The following is a 22,302-nucleotide window of genomic DNA, read 5'->3' as shown; positions in this document are numbered from 1 at the left end:
CATGTCCCCCCCAACATTACTCCACTGGAGATGTGGCACTCCTTGAAGATCAGGGTCTTCAGATCCTTCCTGAAGCAGAGGAGAGGTGGACCATCCTAATCTGTGTGGGTACCTTATGACAGAGAGCCTTTGTCGACAGTTTGCTTCAAAATGTATTTTTTATGAGGGGGTACCCCCCTTATCCCCGCTTCCCTCTTCACTATAACCCTTACCCCAAACCCCTGGCCACTGTCCCTTCAACCCGTTAGCGCACATACAAATACATTTCAAAGTAAACTGTCGATGTATTTTCCACAAAGAACGTGAGGCCTGACAGAGCTGTAGAAGGCCTGTCATGGGGCTGTTTGCTTCTCGCATCTCTTAGATTCTACTGATGCTGTAGCTTTTGTCTCTGCGGCGGCTTCCACAAATGATGACTTGTTAGATTGGGTGCAATGGAATTTTCCTAATCATTGCCTGATGTGTGATGCAGGCCATTTGGAAGGGCATGTGTACTTGGAGATGAAATCACTGTGGCTCCCTGAACGTTGGGGTGATTGGGTCATAATTCTTCAACCCTGTGAGGAGACAGGCCGCTGCATGCTGGGTAGATTTCAGATTTCAGTGCAGCCAGGATAGACACACTGGCTTAAGGATGGAGGGTGTTGTCCTGTCCAAGTGGCAAAGCCCTAGGAGCTAGACAATGGACCTGATGAAAGGAGAGATCAAAGAGCAAGCTTTCTGGGTTTCTTTATGATGTTGGCCTTCATTGAAAAGTTGCTGGATGTGAGCTAAGGATAGAAGCCATCAACTCTAATTTGTGTCCGGCTGTCCTGGATTTGAGCATGATTTGTAAAGCCCCCAACAAAGGTGAATTCTGTCTTCCTGCGATCATTTTTAGGTATTGCATCCAAACTTGAATAAGTGGGAGGTAGGGTTTTGGTGGATGGATGTTGTTGACGGGACAGACCTTTGGGTAGAGCTGGATGTTGTTGGAAGATTGGTGGGTTTTGATGACAAGGTTAGTGAGCAAGTTGACCTAGTGGATCAATTTAGAATAATATCACCTTACCATATTACACTTCATGCTTGATTCGTCCGCTTCTAAGCACTGTAGTAGATGCTATTATTACCCAATTTAATGGTGCATAATGTATCAATTTCGGGGGGGGGTGAATGACTGAGCTGGCCTTGCTCGGTTTTGAACCTGTGTCCTGCCAGCTGATCACAGATGCACAAGGCAAGTGCATAACTTACACTGCTATCTCACCAGCTCATTTATAGCAGCTGATGTATCATGGGCAGTGACACTCTCTGCGAAGGCATTGGTTGCAGCAAGAGCACCTTAAATAGGAGGGGTATCAAATGGATCAACATAATTTATCATTGAGACTGGATTCCTGTAACTAGAATGTGATAAGGAGAAGGGAGTGTGTGTTTTCAACTTACACTGTGTAGGTAGCTCAACCTACTCACACTGCCTGTATTTACCACTTGTCAAGTACTGAGGGCTACATTAGAAACCTATGCTTCCCCGCATACAGACAGGTTTGACGGAGGTGGGCGGGGGTGGAACTTGTACACAGTGATGAATGTGGGTGGCCATCATTTGTGAAAGGTGCTATAGGTGTCAGCCGGTGCCGGATCTGGATGCAGATGCCGAGATGTGTCCGCGCCCCAACTGGAGGGAATATGGAAGTTTAGCGCTTCGCTTCCAGTCAGCAATGCCAATTAATCAATCCACTAACAATTTCACCCCTCTGCATACACCTCTCAAACTCTAACCGAACACAGCCACAACCCTATAACACAACAATCTGCACACACTTCACTACACTGCAACAACAAAACAAACCACACAGAGACTGGTACAACAGAACACGACGGCTACCGATAAGAAAACATCCCAAGCCCAGAGAACAGTGTTAACCGGGTTGAGGCTGCCAACAGCACATCACTGCACTTTTCCCACTTATACCCACTAACACACACCCCCTCCCTTTTCCCTTTTCAGAGCCGCCAGAGTGCCAGGGGACCACTCCGGAGGGGATAGTGTGCGGTGCAAATATCCTTTTACATTAACATTAACATGTTTCAAGAAGCACTCAGCCGCATCGTCTACTATGATAAACCTTTACAGTGACAGGGGTCAAACTGGGCCACACTGCCAAGGGAACATTTTTCCCTGTAACCTTTCAAATGCGAAGGTGAGCGGACAGAGTCAAATGGCAGGCACTGTACCCGGGGCGGGAAGGGCAGCTCAGGACAGTTCCTAACCCAACTGAAGGTCTCCTTCTATGTACAAGCTTAACACCTCCTGCAACTGGAGGCTCTCAAACATTATAATAGGTTTTCCGAAGAAGAGCTCTATTGAACTGTAAAGGCTTCTGCTAAAAATTGAAAATCTTCCCATGCTCTTTACCCCCTTCCTAGATCCCACTGACACTGCTGTTCAATTTAGAGTTTATCAGATGGCGGTGTGGGTGATGGTAGCCTCCCAGCCAGTCCGGTTGCGCATTTTGGAGTGCTTGTGTGATGGGTGGGAGACATGCCTGAGCCACAGTAACAAATCAACTTCCGGGGCACCAGTGGTGCAGGGATGAATATCGGTTTCTAAACCATCCATCAGTCCCACACCTCTAGTACACCATAAGGGATCCGAACAGATTGGAAACACAAGTCAATTATAAACCTCCTTGTCCAATTTGGGTAACATGGACAGAATGGCAGACTTATCTCCGCCAGGTCGTAGATCGTTGCTTAGTTGCAACACAGCGATTATTACCCAATAATAAAAGGGACTGTCCAGTCAAGGTTGTATACAAATATATACTTTTTTTATTATTACTATAACAGACAGTTCTAGCACACTACAAAATACAACCCACCCTGTAAAAGAACACAGAGGACAGACAGCTTCACAAAGGAAAGGGAGGCACTCTGGATACTGACAGGAAGGTAGTTGGTAAAGCAATCAGTCTTAACTGTTCAATGTTATTTGGTTTCAGTGCCAAGGGAGCAAGGAGTCCTACATTTCACAAGGGGCCTTCAGAGAAGGACCAGGGGGACAGAAGCACAATGTACCTAGTGCTTGAGGTGATCTTGATGATCGACAGCGTCAAGTCGTTTCCAGGACGATTTGCAGCTCCTGCGACAGAGTTTAAGATGGGAGACAGCTGCGGGTATCAGGAGGCAGGCAGTTCGGCAAGCGAGGCTGGACGGACCGCTGCAGGCTTGCCTACCTGGTTTCTCGGGGTCATGACTCGCTGTCTCTGTGTTGTTTGGTGGATCTGGAATGCTGGTCAAGGCGTCTCGGGCGGCTTGAGTGACTGCAGCGTGACAACAGTCAGTGGTGCAGCTGGTCTAGGTTCAAGGGCTCGACTTCCTCGAAAATGTCCTTAAAAGATGGACGCTGGTTGATGCTTCTTGTGACGCTCCTCCTAGCTTCTTTGCAGGGCCTGTGTCATCCTTTAAGGCAGTCAGACCAAAGCTGAGGAGAGTGTTTGCAAGCAACGGACTTGTCCTTTGTTCAGAGACTCTCTGGCACTTCCCACCTAGGAAGCTTGCTGGCAGAACCTAGCAGGGCACGCTGTGTGCTGGCTGGGTACCGGTTCTGGAGCTGCTGGACGGGTCCTTTGAGTCCAGTATCTCCCTATGTTCCCTGAGAGATGGTTAAGGGAGGGATCTTGCTTCCCTCTTGGAGATCCTAGCCTTCCTGCACTGGCGGAAGCTGTAAGGCAGACTGTACCGTCAGCCAGGGTCCAAATGGGTCCTTCTTACTCCTTTGAAAGTAATTTGATGATCTGCCAAGTGAGGGGCTCAGCCCTCATTTAAACCCAAATGGGCCCCAGTGATTGTTGCAGGCTGACTCTACCTCAATGAAACAATCCTGGGTTTGCATCAAAAATCTTCTGTCATGCGTGAGGTCATAACCAGAGTGCTTTGAAAAAGGAAAGGTAAGGGTTGACAGCATGTACTACTAAGTCCCACCCATCTTCCGGTCTGTTGTGGATAAAAGTGTCTCTCTGGTTAATTAAGCTCTCTGTGACTCCTGATCAAAGCACAGGTCTCCCTTGGCGAGAACAGACTTCTGTCTCCATCAATTCACATACTTCTTCCCTATGAAAGGGGGTCTCCCTGCAGGGGTTGTCTACTGTAAACAGTTGTCCCAGACATGCCCTTCATACAGAGGGGTGGGAGCTAGCTTTAAGTTGACACATTGCATATCAAAGAGCTGTTGGGTTTCCTGTCCCCTTCGAACAAGCCCCTTCGCTGGCCTGCTTCAATTAACTCTCATGAGTATGCGCTGCCACCAGCAGAACCTAGACAATAGAGAGGGTGGATCCATGGTACCTTTCATATTTTAATTAGGCTAGTCCTTGCCAGAGCAAAGTGTTGCCTTCCCCTTTCAGAGAGGCTTTGATGTACCTGTGGCTGTCACATTCCAGTTAAATGTGACAGGGAGGACTATGCCTGTAGGATGTGTCCCCCCGGAATACACATGAATATGTGTTTGTTGTGCATTGAGCAGAGGAAAATGTGTGCGGGTTAGCCCCACACATTTTCTGAGGTTGATCTCCCATCATTCATTTTCATATTTTCATTACAAATCTCCCAAAAAAGCCCTGGTGAGCGCACACTCCCCATGCGGATGGTCGAACTTCTCACAGCCACACGAAGGAGGAGCTTCTCATCACCAACTTTGTGCTGGGGATTAATCTTCTAAGCCCTGTATGGCCGCCATAACCAGCGTGCGTGCAAGCGCAAGTAGCATGCCTGATGGAATCTCACCCATGGGCACCCAGATCTCTTAATCAGGCAGCAACGTCCAATTATAAACCAGAGTCTAATACAACAGAATGGGGACATGGCCTGACCTGATTGAAGCGTTTCCCTTTATTAAAAGCATTGATCACCTCAGCAGTACGACTTCACTCAAGCCAACTCAAGGAATTGTCAGTATTTCCTGGTCCCTGGGTGCTCAGCAGACGCATTGGTAGTTAATGTTCATGGCCAGAATCAGTTCTACAAAATGGCACTCATGTGAACGGGGTAAAATTTCACGACCTAGATATCTTGAGGTACTGGTGTTTTAAAAGCCATACTGCCTACTTTTGCCATGACAGAGAAAAACAACCAATGCCTTTTGTGAAAGCCAAGGTTCACTTTGTTTTTTACCCTGTTTTTTCATACCTGAATGTTTCATTTTTGAATTTCCACCCCCTAAAAACATTATTGCATTTCCTAAACTTACTATCAGTAATTGTGCTATCTTATATATTGTGGGTGCATTTCTGTGCAAATAATATTCTGCGTTGCGAAAAGTGTGGGGGTGAACATTCAGCAATAAAATCCCTGGGTACCAAGAGCCAGCCCTGTGATAGTGTGTCTGAAACCTACACTTTGATTAGGGAGCCAGCCCTTTGACAGTGTGTCTGAAACCTACACTTTGATTAGGGAGCCAGCCCTGTGATAGTGTGCCTGAAAATTACACTTTGATTAGGGAGCCAGCCCCGTAGTGTGTCTGAAATGTACACTTTGATTAGGGAGCCAGCCCCGTGATGGTGTGTCTAAAAAATACACTTTGATTAGGGAGCCAGCCCCGTGATAGTTTGTCTGAAACATACACTTTGATTAGGAGCCAGCCTCGTGAGTGTGTCTGAAACCTACACTTTGATTACTGGGCCAGCCCTGTGATAGTGTCTCTGAAACCTACACTTTGATTAGAAAGACAGCCCTGTGATAGTGTCTCTGAAACCTACACTTTGATTAGGGAGTCAGCTCTGTTATAGTGTGTCTGAAACCTACACTTTCATTATGGGGCCAGCCCCATGATAGTGTCTCTGAAACCTACACTTTGATTAGGGAGACAGCCCCGTGATAGTGTGTCTAAAACCTACACTTTTATTAGGGAGCCAGCCCCTGTCTGAAACCTACACTTTGATTAGGAAGCCAGCCCTGTGATAGTGTCTCTGAAACCTACACTTTGATTAGGGAGCCAGCTCCTTGATAGTGTGTCTGAAACCTACACTTTGATTAGGAAGCCAGCCCTGTGATAGTGTCTATGAAACCTACACTTTGATTAGGCAGCCAGCTCTGTTATAGTGTGTCTGCAACCTACATTTTGATTAGGGGGCCAGCCCCGTGATGGTGTCTCTGAAACCTACACTTTGATTAGAGATCCAGCCCCGTGATAGTGTGTCTGAAACCTACACTTTGATTAGGAAGCCAGCCCTGTGATAGTGTCTATGAAACCTACACTTTGATTAGGAAGCCAGCCCTGTGATAGTGTCTCTGAAATATACACTTTGATTAGTCAGCCAGCTCCGTTATAGTGTCTCTGAAACCTACACTTTGATTAGGAGCCAGTCTCTTGATAGTGTCTATGAAACCTACACTTTGATTAGGGGGCCAGCCCCGTGATAGTGTCTCTGAAACCTACACTTTGATTAGGGGGCTAGCACTTCATGCAGGATTCCTTCCTCTTCCAAAGCCTCTGATAATGGCTGCTATTATTATGATTGAGCGGCATTCGAGTTATTGTCTCTGGAAGGTAGAAGGGCTAAGTCGGCCCATTCAGGATTCAAACATCTGAAGATGAATCTTGCCTTATCAACCAATCAACCGTGCACTTGTTACCAAGTGGTTCACACCTGCACTGAGCAGTCAGCTCCATCAACATTCTTATGAATGGCCTTAGGAGATGTGTAGGCTATACCCTGAAGTTCCTGGTGCATATTTTGCTGCAACTATTTGGTCAGATCTTTGTGAATTTGGACCATCTACTTATTTAATTAATAATGTATTTGCTGGGATTTTAATGCATCGACTTTAGAATAATCACCACTGTTTTCAGAGCTCTGTTTGCTTTCTTTCATCAGAAGTGATCAGACGTTTTTTGGGGAGAGAATTATGTCTGCGAATACATTGATAATAGAAGGCAGTGCAGATTGCCAGAATTCCAGGAGTCATTGCTGCAGCGACTTTTGACCATGTATCCAGGGATGTCATTTAGGGGTCGCCAGAGGTCTCCCTTGCAACCTCTATAAAAATACTTTTTTTTTTGTAATGCAAGCTCCTGGGCTGTGGCCAGCACCATGTGGCTCTTTACTTCTGGAGTGGCTGGCTTTCTTGTTCAGAACAGGAGTGCCACAAGTCTAACACTTTCAGGATTGACCCTAAATAAGAAAGAATAGGAATACCAAATAATGCGGCTTTCTGGAATTCTATACAATAATTGCTAGACTCATTAAAGGGTTATTTCAGGCACACTTCAGAGGGTGAGTCACTGATTTAGTCTGTTCTTAAACGCCTCAACTCAGCCTTTCATCCTTCTGAGGTCGATAAATGAGTACCAACACAGGTTAAAGGGTGAAAGGTCGTGTTCCATCGCTTCCCACAATATCACTTTGGGGTGGGGTCAAATGACATCACGTCCTGTGATGTCATCAGGGGGGTCAAGGGTCGTGTGATTCACTTCTGCTACTGCTGGCATTTTGGTGAAATGACGTCCCTGCATGTCTTCTCGATAACAAATTTACAGACCTACCTTCCCACTTTTAAAACACACTAGATAATGTAACACATGTCTCAGTGATATTTATTTTTGTAATCTTCAGGCATAGACCCATGTCATTATTTTGGTGCTTAATGTGCTGGCAGTCTTTACTAGTGGAAAAGGCAAGGTTTTAAAGTGTCGGCGACCCTGTACCACGTTTCCTTTCCCTTTGTCTATTCACCATTTTGCCTTTTTTCATTTTTTACTGCAAATTGACCCCAACACTTTAAAAAACTGTTGTGAAAAATAACTGTTGATGCCTTGGCACCGTAGTAATGACATGCCACGGACTAAAGCGAGCATTCCACCGAGCGGCCGAAGATAGATGCAGAAAAAGGGAGTAAAATGGTAAATTAGAAGGAAAACAACACAAACCGGAAACAGGTGGTGGAGGTTTGGGGGAGGGCTGACACAGAAACGGTACGTGTGTTACCTGGCACACCTTTGACAGCTTTTAACAAATGAGTTCTGCAATGTTGATATATCTTGGAAGCTCTCTCAATATATTGCCAAATACCTCAGGGCCAAGAAATGAATGAGTTTGAAAAAACAGAGAAAGTCTGCCTAGAAGCCATGCAGAATGACAGAGGCACACCTTAATGATGCACACATAATGTGTGTCACTTCATTTATAATCATAATCAAATAGCAGCATTGCACTCATATTATTAGAATTTTTCATACTGAGAGAGGGAAAAGTTCAAATATTAAAAGTTTCACCCAAAACCGTCAGTCTGACACATAGAGGGAAATGCATATCTTTTTGTTTCGTGAACAAAATCAAAAATCACTGTTCAAATAACAATAATCCAGTAAAAATAGATGAACAACAACGTTTTAAAAATGTCTTCTGGTTGAGCTTAATGGGTTTGGGATGTCCCCATCCTTCCTTCAAAGGTTGCAAAATGGATGTCTTTCACCGTTCGTTAAGTCTCGCGAGTCTCCAGCCAGGCTCCAGCCAGTGGTCTGCTCGAGCCAGAGTGGAGCACTGAGTGATTGGTTGCCTCCTGCACGTGATTATGTGCTGATATCTGATATTACAGGCATTCATCACCTCACTTAAATCAGGTCACATCCGATTGGTTCTTTCTTGCCAATCAACCAATGTGTTTTGAACAGAAACTGAAGCATATTTTACTTTCCTAGTTGGCCGGATGTCCGCTGCAGTTGAGCCCATTCGCTGTTACTTAATGCTACCGTTTGCTACGAAAAATCCATGGAACTTTTAGTGCAGTGCACAGTGACTTTGCACTGCCAAGAAACACCCTGATTCTCAGAGCGGGGCCAAGTGTTTTTTTGAAGTGCAGTGACTCAGCGCCACTTTTGCACCAGTGCAAAATCACTTTGCGCTGCTCTGTGAATCAGGGTGTTTCTTGGCAGTACAAAGTAATTTTGCACCAGTGCAAAGTTACTTTGCACCGCACTAAAGGATCCATGAATCGGGCCAACCGTGTCTATCTTTTATTGAATTGACTTATATTCGGACTTCTTCCCAAACATAGAAATTCCGAGTTTAAGAAAATTATACATTTTTGTTCAGCTGCATTACCAAAAATGTGATACGTGTTAAGACACGTGTGAGTTATTAAGGTGTGCATCGACTGTTTGCACCCGTGCTAAAAGTGTAGCATTTGTACTTAGCACCAGTTTTGCTACTTCTGTGATATGTTATAGAGAAACCAGCTATTGCCAGTCCCTAGGACAGATAGATCGTGTCAATGAAGCAGTCTTCTCTTTGTTGTACTATGTTTGCTCCGTGACATAAAAAATAAACATATTTTTGCTTAAAGTTCCTTCTTTTACTTTGCACAGATAAGGAAACAAGCATTGGCAATGCCAACAGTTAGGTCTTTTGTGTAGGCATGGGAAAGACACTTGCCGGGCACTGCTGTAGTGCTATTAACTGGCCCTTGATGGTAGCAGGTGCAATATGGTGCAAGTACCTGCACATCTAATATCAGTGCTTGGCAAATGCCTAAAACATATACACAAGCCAAAACTGCTGGCTTTGCCAATGCCTGTTTTTAACAGGACTTCAGTGAATGACACAAATAGTGCTTATAAACGGAGTGACGGAAGGCAGACCTGGTTAAGACATTATTATTTCCCCAGTAGCCGATTTTCTGCTCCAATTAAGTTATTTACTCACAGAAGATGGCTTTGAGAAAACACTGGCAGGCACAGCGAGTGCAAAGTTTGATGGTAAGGTTTAATTAAAGCAAGCTCAAAGAGTTCCCATGTGGAGGTGTTTTGGGCGGAGAGGGGCGGGAACTAGGTGGGAATGGCCATAGGGATGAGCATGGCCATGGACAGTCAATGGGTCGGCCAATAACCAAACAGCACCTACAAGCTGTGTGTCCCTCGTCAAATGCCTTTTCTTCCTATGCAAACGTTTCGGCTTATTGGTGGCGCAAGCACCTCCTAATAGCCCAAACTAAAAATATGAAATCAGTTTGTGGTTCAACATGTTATGTAATAGACTACTAGAGACAATTGGGCTGTATTTGCTGTCTTTCCTATCATACCCGCAGAAAAATGGGCAAGATTACGGATAAGGGGAAGAGGTATATACCACAGCGCATATCCACATACCATTCAGTTGAGGTACTGTCTCACATGTGCAATAACCTATAGCTTTATATTCAACATAGGTAGAATACCTGTGCCACAGAAGTACATGTTTACATGTTATGCCCATTATCCACAATACCTTTAACATATTCAAGAGCAACTGTGATCTATTGTCCCCAGAAGATGGTCAAGAAATACCTCCTCTCACCAAGCCATTAAATTGCTGTTGTCAATTGTCATGAATACAAGAAACCATTTTGGAAGCAAGATGGAATGAGGCCCAAGGTTTGCATCTGCTTGTGCCTGGATTGCATTCCTTCCAAAGTTTGTGGAATGGGCGTTTCTGATATCGTACTTTCACCCCTGTCAAGGCATGACAATTGTTTTTTTTAATTTTTTTAATCTTTTAATTAAGAGCCCACATTGCCACCTGTGTTCAAATTCTTTCGAGAATTTGGGAGCTCGCACCTTCACTGTTGCTTGGTTCCAAATCTTGCTCCGAGATGCTTGTGGGTGACAGATCTGCAATGTGGGGTGCTACTCTGCAGTTATGTTGTTTACTAATGCTGATTTGGATGTACATTTGCAGGAGTAGGACCGCCTTTGAGAGGACGAAAACGGATGTATTCCGGGTAAAAACCAACAATGTTGGACAGTTGAAGAAAATAAGGTACAGATTTTGAATATTATTTCCTAAAGTACCAAACAGGTATTGTTAATGTATGATTTTATTTTAGGGTTTAATGACAGCATTACATACCACTGCGCCAGTCATTTATTACATGCCACTGCTCCAGGTCATGCCCTGGCACTAGTAGAAATGCCTCTGGCCTAGTATGCTAGTTATTTTTGTTGGATCATTCAGAAACTTAAAGGCCTAAGAATGACTACTGTATTCCCTTGTTTCCTTCCTGCTTTGAAGCGCTTAGGAGCACATCACCTATGTATAAGCGCTTTACAAATAAACAATTACAATTACAATTACAATTTATAAGGTCTAGTCACCGTGGGAAGCAGTTCAGGAAGAGCTGATCCCTGCATTTTTAGATCTTCAAAGGAAAAACGATTACTAAATCACAACAGATTAGCATTCTCCAGGGAGAGCATCCAATCCTGTGTAGTTAGGGAACACCCCAATTCTCTTTCTTTCGATGTACAGCATTTGCGATGTATGACAGTGGGCAGCGCAGGAAAAGGTATGCACAGGCTGTTTGAAAGATGCGTCAAGTCATGTTGTATCGTGTAAGCAGAACTTCCACGGTGAGACACTGCCATTGGCATGGTCTTGTAACACAGTGGACTGGCAGGAATCTGTGTTTTGGCAAGGCTCTGGGTTTTTTGCATATACCCCAGTCCCAGTGCAGTAGGCTTTAAGTGGGTACATGTTGCAAGTTTTTTATTTTGTGGTTTGCAAGTTGTAGATTGTGACCCAGGGTGGTCTGTAATGAAAGGTCAGATGGGTAGACCCCTGTGCGGGGCATTTAGAATGTTGGTAATCCACTGCGGGTCACCATTCTGCGCTAGGATGTATGTAGGGGATCTATATAACCCAAAGACAGCAGGAAAGCAGCAGCGCACTACACAAGTAGAGGAAGGAATGCATAGAAGGTTAATGGCGGTGGGTAGGGAATGGAAACTCAATGTCTGCCTGCTCTAATCATCAGCTGCTGTAGTATCCCTTTAAAAAAAGAGTCTTCAGATCCTTCCTGACCCAGCCGCCTGATGTTAGCAGTTACCTTGTTCCAGGGTGTGAGAGCGCAGCAGACTGGTTGCCATCTAGTCTTTTCATTCTTGCAGTGACTGGATTCTGTTCTGCAGATGTGTTGTCTGGAAGTGTTGCGCTGGCCTTCATAGAAATTGAGTCTTTTGAGCAGTCGGCGGTGAGCTTCATGTGGGCTTGCCGGGCATGCCTCTGTTGCATATGTGCCTGCGTGGACAGGGGTGATAATCAGAGACTGCGTCCAATTGGTTTCTACTTCTTTGATTCCAAAATGGCTGCCCGTTGCTCAGTGTATGTGATATGGGATGGCGCTGGTAATAGCTAGGTTATATGTATCTGGCTTGTTGCGTGTTCTGTCTAAGTTGTTATGGTGCATTCAATATAGTCTAAACAGCACAACAGTTGGTGTTGGTCCATTGGCGGTTAAGGTGCGGTAGTGTTGTTTTACTGCATGAGTTTCAGATTCCATTTGAGGTTGAATATTGCATGGCCGGTCGTTGATGACATATCCATATTGTCTAAGCTGCCTCCATCTTGGCTTCTGTCTTGAAAATGAACTTGTGATGCCTGCATGGATTGATGATTGAAACCTTAATGAACGAATGAAGTGAACTTATTTTTTTTATTTTTTTATTTAATATAATGTGATATTAGTTCTGTAGAACTTTCCACATACATCAACATTAATACAAATTTTCAGCAATAATAAACATTTTCAATTCAACAAACAAAACTAGTTAACAAACAAATAAAAGAAACTAACAAATAATAAAAAAGGAAATCATTTTCAGGCCAAATTTACAATGTCCTATCATAAGCATGATCCGAAGCCAAACATTAATAACCAACAATATCCATAAAATAACAGATATACAATTATACAAGGTATGCAAACATCAATTTGCATAAACTTTCATACAGTAGGGCACCGTTTGACTTCAACCACCTTCCATATACTGTGCAAAGCTAACAGTAGAGGCATGTTACCAGAATTAAGACAATAGTGCCAAAATTCACCTTGCCAATAGTGGCGGTATTATGTACAAACCATGCCAGGCTGCTTGTATGTATTGTATGTAATGGTTGCAAGGCAGTGCAAGATGTCAGCACCTGCTGTTTTGTCTTTTGTATATTAGGAATGTTACACTATCGTCAAATGAGGCTCTTACGCGGGATCCCAAGTTGCGGGCCCATGCTGGTCAATATAGTCAAATGGTCAAATTTCAATAATAAGTCAAATCTTCTAGCCAAACTGGATGGGCTTTTAACCAAATAATTCTGAGGTTTCAAATAGTTATATTTGATAAGGCAGTGTCCAGGATACTGCCTTAAGGTTTCAATAGGATTATAATTAGATACCCAATACCCAGAGTCCAATCCCCGCTCAAATTCGGCTTTTAGGAGATAATAATCATTGGTTAAATTTGGAGACCAGTCTAGTTGGTTAAACAATTCTAACGCTGACTTTGCCCAGGTATTTAATTTACAGTTCTTATCATTCGTTATCGTAACAGAGCCTGTTAGATGTAAAAGAGGGCACTTAGGAGTTTTAGCATCTTTAATATATACTGCTCCCTTTTTTCTTAATACCAGGCTTCTGAGAGATCTTAAACCAAACGCCAAATGTGCCAACTCAACAGGTACTGAGAGAGACGAATTCAGAACTGACCTCCAAAATGTTCCTTTTTAGAGCGTTTAGCCAATGATAATCTGTCATTGATAAGGATTACAGCCATGCACCATGGCTGGGCAGAAACTCTGTTTGTAAAGTAGGACTACCCCCTAACCAGTGGTACTACTCACAGATGCTTCTAATCAAAGAAGACTGTATCACAGCTTTCCGACTCTTCTCAGCGATGATCTCAGAGTACTTTCCATGTTCAAACTCCAGGTCAGGATTATTAATATACCTGCATCAACTCAACTGTCTCTGAAGTGGAGAGGCGTTCTTCTACAACTCCTGTTACCATAACACAAATACTTGTTTATTTCCATATTTAGGACCAAATCATTAGCCTTCACAGACCTGCATAACTCAATGGCCATCCTCTGAACACAACATAGGTATGGTCTAACAAAACTTTGTCGTCCGCATAGGACCGCCATTCCACATGTACTCTGCCGATTTTCGGTTGGCAGTTATTTACAGATTTTAAATAAGCAGACAAATCAGCAATGTACAAATTGAAAAGAAGCGGGGCAATCACACATCCCTGTTTGGCCCCATTATTAGTGGTGACTGAGACAGTGCCTGTACCGCCGCTCTCCAACTGCACACACACCGTGGTCGAATCGTGCAACTGCAGAATTGCCTGCAATAGCCACTGAGAAATACTATAGTTCCTAAATTTCTGCCAAAGCTTAGTGCGATGCACTGTGTCAAATACCACTTTTAAATCAACATACAACACATAAAGCAGACAAGCACCTTTCACTGAATCATTTCTGATCAAAGTGTCCAATACTAGCATATCATGTACCGTGGCCGAGCCACTTCTAAAGCCGGTCTAAAATGTGCCCGATGAGTGCATTGAGTCAACCCACTTTTGTACTTCCTTAAATATGAGTGTCGCAAAAATCGTTCTGGCCACGTCCAGCATAGATAATAGACGATAGTTAGTGGGTATTTTCCTACTTCCTCTCTTAAAAACCCGGGATCGGAATTGCTCGCTTCCAGGACCGTGGACTAATATAGGGTAATATCCATCAAGCTGTCTCTAGGTACTGATCTTCTACATTGCCTGCCGGCAATGGAGGAAATGAAAAGAGATGAACTTTAATCTCATGGGAGAACATTGATGGTGAAGCTGTTGTGTGACTTGGCATTGGTGGTATTGGGATATGGTGCATGTTTCATGCTGCTTATAATGTGCTTATTTTGGTATCATGTGTATGGGTGTCTGTAAGTATTGCTCAGGAGTAATCCACTGACATTTCTATTGCCATTTTAGATCCATTATTTTCCTGACATGGTGGTGTTTGTGCTACTAGTGAACCCGGTAGTGTTAGCGGTATCCGATGTTCTTTTTAGGGTTTGTGTTGTACCTTGTGTGTTAATCAGTGTTTCAGGGAATTAGGAGTGCCAGTTATTTCATGGAATGCCCAGAACCAAAGGGTAGCCACGGGCAGGCTACTCTGACACCCAAAGCCCCACAGTTCAGGTTGAGGGTGAGAAAACAAACCTGTCAGTAAGGAACACCACCATTACGAAAACCAATGTGTACAGGCCTCCTGAGCAGGCCTTCCCAAAGCAAGTCTAAGATATCTTAATTCCTGGCTGTTAACCATGGTGAGAAGTTCATGAAGCAAGGCAGATATTGCCAGCTACTCTGCTGTGGGCCATATCCCAGCCATGAATATATTGATATCCAGCGGGAACCTCAGGGAACCTACAGTAGAACTGAGAAAGTCTCCAGTACCTGACAATACAGAGTGTCGGGCCAGCGACTATTTGATGATATGCTACGACAGTAGGAGCCGGGATTAGCTGGGGTTTCGGCACAGATGTAGACAGAATTGGTCGACTGGGTAAGATGGCAACTGAAGGAATAACTGCTCCGTTTGATGTTAGCTGGTTAGAAAATGAGATTCAGTAGGGTTGGGGAGAATGCATGCGTCCCCTGGACGAGGTGTCTCTCCAAGGGTTAACTGCTAGGTAGATAACAGTACCGTAAACTAAGTGTCAGGAGAGTGAACCGGGCTGGCGAGCAGAACGGGGAAGGAATGGTCCATAGCAGAGTTCAGCTTCCAACAATGGCAGGCACTCCCCTTTAATTTGTAGATTATAGATTACATAGGCATGTGCTACATCTGCCACCCTCAGCAATGACCTCTGCGCCTCACTGACACCTACTGCCATCTCATATGTTCACTTCTCTCTAAGAATAAGCATGTACCCCCTGCAACTTCCTTGCATCTTGTACCCTTGGTGGCCCAGAATCATGCTGTTCCCATCTTCATCTTGTATCCTGGCACATTATGTGTTACTACTGACTTCTGCAATTTTATTCGCAATTGTATTCGCTCTCCCCTCTTGCTTCTCCACTCTTTTTGACTGCTTACTCTCTGTTCTTTCCTCCTCTCCCTTCTCCCTTTTCCTATCTCCTCCCCTCCTCCCCTTACTTTCTTCTATGCACTTAAACTATCAGAATTGTCCCTGGACCTAGTATGATAGCAACCTCGTCTGTCTCCTCCCACCTCTCCTTACAGTTCTCCTCCACCCCCCAGCACTATCTGAAATATTGTCAGGCCTAGTATTATAGTCGCTTGTTTTGTTCCTCCCCTCCCTTTCTGCACCCCTCTCCCTCACCTTTTGTTTTTCTCCGGCTCTACCAGAAATCTCGTCAGGCCTAGTACGGTAGTTGCCTGTCCATTTCCATTTCCTTCCCACTCACCCCCTCCCTTGCTATCTATGTATTAGCTCTTGCACTATTTGAAATGTTGCCAGTCTGAGTACGAGTAATTTCACATCCTTACTGTTCATTGCCTGTAAGAATGTCATTGTATTTTCCCTTGTTCCCTCCGTTGCCTTGAAGCACTTTGAAACACATTGTGTATAGGCGCTATATAAATAAACTATCATATCACATCATAACCCCTGACTCAGAGACCGCTCCAAGAATCAGACCAGATTGCAGTCTCTCAGACAGAGAGCCGTTCCTGTCTGGCAGTGTCACAAATTCTCCAACAAGCAAAGAATATCTATCACCAGCATATGGGAGTCATTTTTGACCTCATCTAATCCAATTGGAGTGTATTGCTGACACACCCATAGGGTGCTAATATCTGTTATCGGCCTAATCTCGACAATCTGGCATCTAAAAAAGCCCAAAAGCCGACATTGCATACACTCTGTTTATTTTACCACAAAGTGGAAATATCCTTCTAGACCTCGGAGGATCCAATAGCACTTGGACAATAACGCAGAGGCATGACTTATCCCTCGATAACGACTCCTCCCTCAGTTCATGAGGCCTATTTATTAGACTGTACCATTTCTACTTTAGTTGCTTACATATACTTTGACATCCACAACATGTCCGAAAGAGTAGACAGACTCAATCATATCAAGATGGCTCCTGCATCATTGACCAGGCAACGCCTTGGGTTTTTCTACGGTACACAGTGTGTAAAATACATCTTTTCACTGGCAAGAGCATTATTTTGACTTTTGTGGTGCTCAAAGAGCAAAGCGTTAATCGGAATTTTAATTTCTTTAGCCGGTAGATGTAGGAAGCAATATAGGAACATGTTCGACCATTAGCTGATGTAGAAACCCGAGATTTTAAGAATTTGTGCATTTCTAGCATAAGGAATGTAGCTGTGAACAAATCTACCTTTCTGTTCCATGAATAAATCTTCACGTGGAGCTCTGCTTCAGGGATCATACTTTGTCATACTAGAAGAGCGGCTAAAACAGCCTGTAAAGTCATGGATTTGCTGTCCAATAATTCAGAATGTGAGGTTCAAAGTTAGGATGCGGAGGTGTATTGGTTGTTCGTTTAAGCGTCCCCAGTCCAACGCAAACTTCAGTGGCTTCCTCTCCAGGCCAGGATACTTTCCAAGACTGCCTGTATCATCTACAAAGCAGTTGCGAGTAGCGCTGCAGCGCACCTAGCAGCTAAGCTCCACATATCTGGTGCCACACGCTCCTCGCGCAGCAAATCAACTGGCTCAAATCCAACTCACCCGCAAAGAGAGGACCCGCAAACAATCCTCCTCTTGTCAAACACCCAGCCTTTCGAACTCGATCCCGGTATCGGCACGGAATGACCCCACAATTCTCCAATTTCGCAAATCTCTCAAAATTGGATTTTTCACCAACGCCTCTCCAATGAATAATCCCAATCAGTACGCAGACTGGTACACATAGTACTGCGCTACTGCTGAAAGTTGCCAGCCCAAACATTGTCTACCCATACCTTGACCGAGCTCCGCTCCTCTCGAGCTAGGTCTACACTTTAAACAATAAAATAAAAAAAATAGATGCAGCAGTTGTGGATCTTGAATCTAGATTAGAAATGGCCAAGAAGCAAGCATAGATACTGCACAGTCACAGAGCAATGGCTGCCAGTCAACGGACGATGAGTGATCCTAGGAACTCAGCATTAGTCGCCTGGTCACATTTGGCAAGACACATGCCAAGTAAAGGCAGGTTACTGGCCGTAGATGCCGCATGCTGGCCTCAAGACCGCCCAGATGAGAAGTGGGACCCTCTTGTATAGTTACATGGAGCACGGTGGGTTGTGAGGGAGCTGGGCCTTGAGGGAAGATCTGTAAAAGTATCAGCTTGAGGGCATTTCATAATTTCGGCGTGTGGCTCTTCCACAGTGAGTGGGGCAGCTGTCTGCACCCATGCTGTTTGCATCTGGTATCTGAGGTAGTTCAGAGCTGTGTGTGTGTATTGCAGGGGGTGCGAGGGGTTGCAACAGTTAGCATAGTCTTAAAGGTATGCACATGCAGTGCAGTTGAGGCATCTGTATGTAATGCATAGCACGTTTTAAAATGGATTTTGTCTCGTTATTGGGCAAGTTAAAGTTTCCCAGATGTGTGTGGCAGGTTGTCTTTCCTTAGCTCATAAAGGAGATGGCCCACTCTTCTCTGCACCCCCTTTAAGCCTATGATTTGAGTAGTTGGGGAGAGCTACAAAAAAGTGTGGTTCCCTTGACGAGGCGAGTGTTGATATAGTCATCCAAGGTTTTGGGCTAGAATGGATGGGACTTTTTCTTTCAGCTGCTGAAGGTGGTGAAAGGGCCACTTATTGAGATAAGTTCTATGAAGACAGGAGTGGGGAGGGAACATCTATTTATTCAGGAAATGAACTAGAATGTTGGTTCTCTAGCCACTAAGCTTCCGGTAATAGCTTTCGGACATCTGGAACCTATGGCGAATTGGCAGTAGGCGCCAGTGAAATGCGTGTGCCATCAGTGTACTGGTGGAATTTCAGGTGGTATTATTGAAGTCGGTCCATGAGAAGCCTTTTGAAGCTGGTGAAGTTGATGGATCGAAGTGGAACTCTACATGTTACTGCTCTGGGTTCGGAGGCCAAATTCCCCAGAATTACCCTTTGCGCTTATTCGTCTCTAAAGATATTGGCCTATCAAAAGGCTAGTGTAGCATCTTGCAGTCCCTTCCCTCTATGTTGTTGAGCCTGTAGCTGTGATGTCATAGTGTGTGATGGCATGTATGCACATTATGGAAGGTTCCTTCCCAGAGGTTCCAGGAGCTACAGCTGGAAGAGTTACCTGGGTGCTGGGGCCCGGTGGGTCTTCTCCTTCCCCTTTACTTGTACCCTATGGACTAAGACTGAATAAAGGAACCTGCTTCTACCCACCTGCGTGTCTGGGCTTTCTATTATTACAGATACTGACCTATCCCTGAACTTCCCAAGGGAATTTCCAGGCAGAGTTCCCTTTATTTATTGCAACAGGAGAACATCATACAGCAAGATTTACAGTCACCAAGCAAATCCAACAGGGAATAATGCTTCATGCCAGGGATTCATCAAAAAGGCGAAGAAGCCGAGCGGACTCTCAGTGTCATCTTATTCTGGCGGTCAGCCCAGTTTTTAATGACCAGTTAATACAACTCTGTCATGGCTTGAAAGTTTCCCCTGAGCCCCTCCAGCACCAGTATAGACGAAGACCCTTTATGTGCACCACAATAGGATAATAGGCGATCCTATTTAAAGGTGAACATCTTTGCAGCTTTGGCACAATTTTCCATGCAGATTCAATGGCACGTACTAGTTACTACGTGTCACTTGAGTCAAATGCGCTGACCTCACTTGTTTATTTATTTATTGGAAATGTATAACGTGCCAACCACAGACAGAGCTGCTTCATGGCACGCAAACCATACAATAGGAAGAATATTGGATGTTTTGTGATTCCTGCCACCAGCCAATTAGAAAGGTTGGGAAACGAGTAAATGATGTTTCCAGGATCAAATAGTTTCACCCTGGAAGAAAGCATGCGCATGTAATGTACCATTTAATGTCATGTTACATTTAATGTAACATTTAATGAAAAGAACAGAGGAGTACAATACCTTGGAATGCTGTAATTTGAAGGCATATAAGAGAAAAATATTCTTATGAGGCGCAACCTTTATTCAAGAGCCCATGTGCCTACTAAAACCATTGGTGATATTGTAGCATTCCTCACATATGTATCCGTGTAGCATTCCTCACATATGTATCCGTGGACAGGAATGGCAACAATGAAATTACATTAGCTTGTCTAAAAGTTTATATTGTAGCATTCCTCACATATGTATCCGTGGACAGGAATGGCAACAATGAAATTACATTAGCTTGTGTAAAAGTTTATATTGTAGCATTCCTCACATATGTATCGGTGGACAGGAATGGCAACAATGAAATTACATTAGCTTGTGTAAAAGTTTATATTGTAGCATTCCTCACATATGTATCCGTGGACAGGAATGGCAACAATGAAATTACATTAGCTTGTCTAAAAGTTTATATTGTAGCATTCCTCAGATATGTATCCGTGGACAGGAATGCCAACAATGAAATTACATTAGCTTGTGTAAAAGTTTATATAGTAGCATTCCTCACATATGTATCCGTGGACAGGAATGGCAACAATGAAATTACATTAGCTTGTGTAAAAGTTTATATTGTAGCATTCCTCACATATGTATCCGTGGACAGGAATGGCAACAATGAAATTACATTAGCTTGTGTAAAAGTTTATATAGTAGCATTCCTCACATATGTATCCGTGGACAGGAATGGCAACAATGAAATTACATTAGCTTGTGTAAAAGTTTATATTGTAGCATTCCTCACATATGTATCCGTGGACAGGAATGGCAACAATGAAATTACATTAGCTTGTGTAAAAGTTTATATTGTAGCATTCCTCAGATATGTATCCGTGGACAGGAATGCCAACAATGAAATTACATTAGCTTGTGTAAAAGTTTATATAGTAGCATTCCTCACATATGTATCCGTGGACAGGAATGGCAACAATGAAATTACATTAGCTTGTGTAAAAGTTTATATTGTAGCATTCCTCACATATGTATCCGTGGACAGGAATGGCAACAATGAAATTACATTAGCTTGTGTAAAAGTTTATATAGTAGCATTCCTCACATATGTATCCGTGGACAGGAATGGCAACAATGAAATTACATTAGCTTGTGGAAAAGTTTATATTGTAGCATTCCTCAGATATGTATCCGTGGACAGGAATGCCAACAATGAAATTACATTAGCTTGTGTAAAAGTTTATATAGTAGCATTCCTCACATATGTATCCGTGGACAGGAATGGCAACAATGAAATTACATTAGCTTGTGTAAAAGTTTATATTGTAGCATTCCTCACATATGTATCCGTGGACAGGAATGGCAACAATGAAATTACATTAGCTTGTGTAAAAGTTTATATAGTAGCATTCCTCACATATGTATCCGTGGACAGGAATGGCAACAATGAAATTACATTAGCTTGTGTAAAAGTTTATATTGTAGCATTCCTCACATATGTATCCGTGGACAGGAATGGCAACAATGAAATTACATTAGCTTGTGTAAAGGTTTATATTGTAGCATTCCTCACATATGTATCGGTGGACAGGAATGGCAACAATGAAATTACATTAGCTTGTGTAAAAGTTTATATTGTAGCATTCCTCACATATGTATCCGTGGACAGGAATGGCAACAATGAAATTACATTAGCTTGTCTAAAAGTTTATATTGTAGCATTCCTCAGATATGTATCCTTGGACAGGAATGCCAACAATGAAATTACATTAGCTTGTGTAAAAGTTTATATAGTAGCATTCCTCACATATGTATCCGTGGACAGGAATGGCAACAATGAAATTACATTAGCTTGTGTAAAAGTTTATATTGTAGCATTCCTCACATATGTATCCGTGGACAGGAATGGCAACAATGAAATTACATTAGCTTGTGTAAAGGTTTATATTGTAGCATTCCTCAAATATGTATTCGTGGACAGGAATGCCAACAATGAAATTACATTAGCTTGTGTAAAAGTTTATATTGTAGCATTCCTCAAATATGTATTCGTGGACAGGAATGCCAACAATGAAATTACATTAGCTTGTGTAAAAGTTTATATATTCCTCACATATGTATCCGTGGACAGGAATGCCAACAATGAAATTACATTAGCTTGTGTAAAAGTTTATATTGTAGCATTCCTCACATATGTATCCGTGGACAGGAATGGCAACAATGAAATTACATTAGCTTGTCTAAAAGTTTATATTGTAGCATTCCTCAAATATGTATCCGTGGACAGGAATGGCAACAATGAAATTACATTAGCTTGTGTAAAAGTTTATATTGTAGCATTCCTCACATATGTATTCGTGGACACTAATGGCAACAATGAAATTACATTAGCTTGTGTAAAAGTTTATATTGTAGCATTCCTCACATATGTATCCGTGGACAGGAATGGCAA

At 43.3% G+C, this 22,302-nt stretch overlaps 1 protein-coding gene across 2 annotated transcripts in view; it reads left to right on the top strand.

Annotated features, from left to right (window-relative positions):
- The window catches only part of LOXHD1 (lipoxygenase homology PLAT domains 1), a 1,234,736-nt gene that overhangs the window by 553,928 nt on the left and 658,506 nt on the right, over positions 1–22,302 (top strand). For both annotated transcript variants that reach the window (XM_069626921.1, XM_069626920.1), the window contains one exon: positions 10,698–10,778. In XM_069626921.1, the coding sequence (XP_069483022.1) occupies positions 10,698–10,778 (81 nt within the window). The remainder of the gene's footprint in view (positions 1–10,697; positions 10,779–22,302) is intronic.

This window comes from Ambystoma mexicanum, chromosome 6p (assembly GCF_040938575.1).
Source record: "Ambystoma mexicanum isolate Mex_15411 chromosome 6p, UKY_AmexF1_1, whole genome shotgun sequence".
Classification (NCBI taxonomy): domain Eukaryota; kingdom Metazoa; phylum Chordata; class Amphibia; order Caudata; family Ambystomatidae; genus Ambystoma; species Ambystoma mexicanum.
Note: the sequence above shows the minus strand (reverse complement) of the source record. Positions and strands in the feature narration are given on the sequence as shown.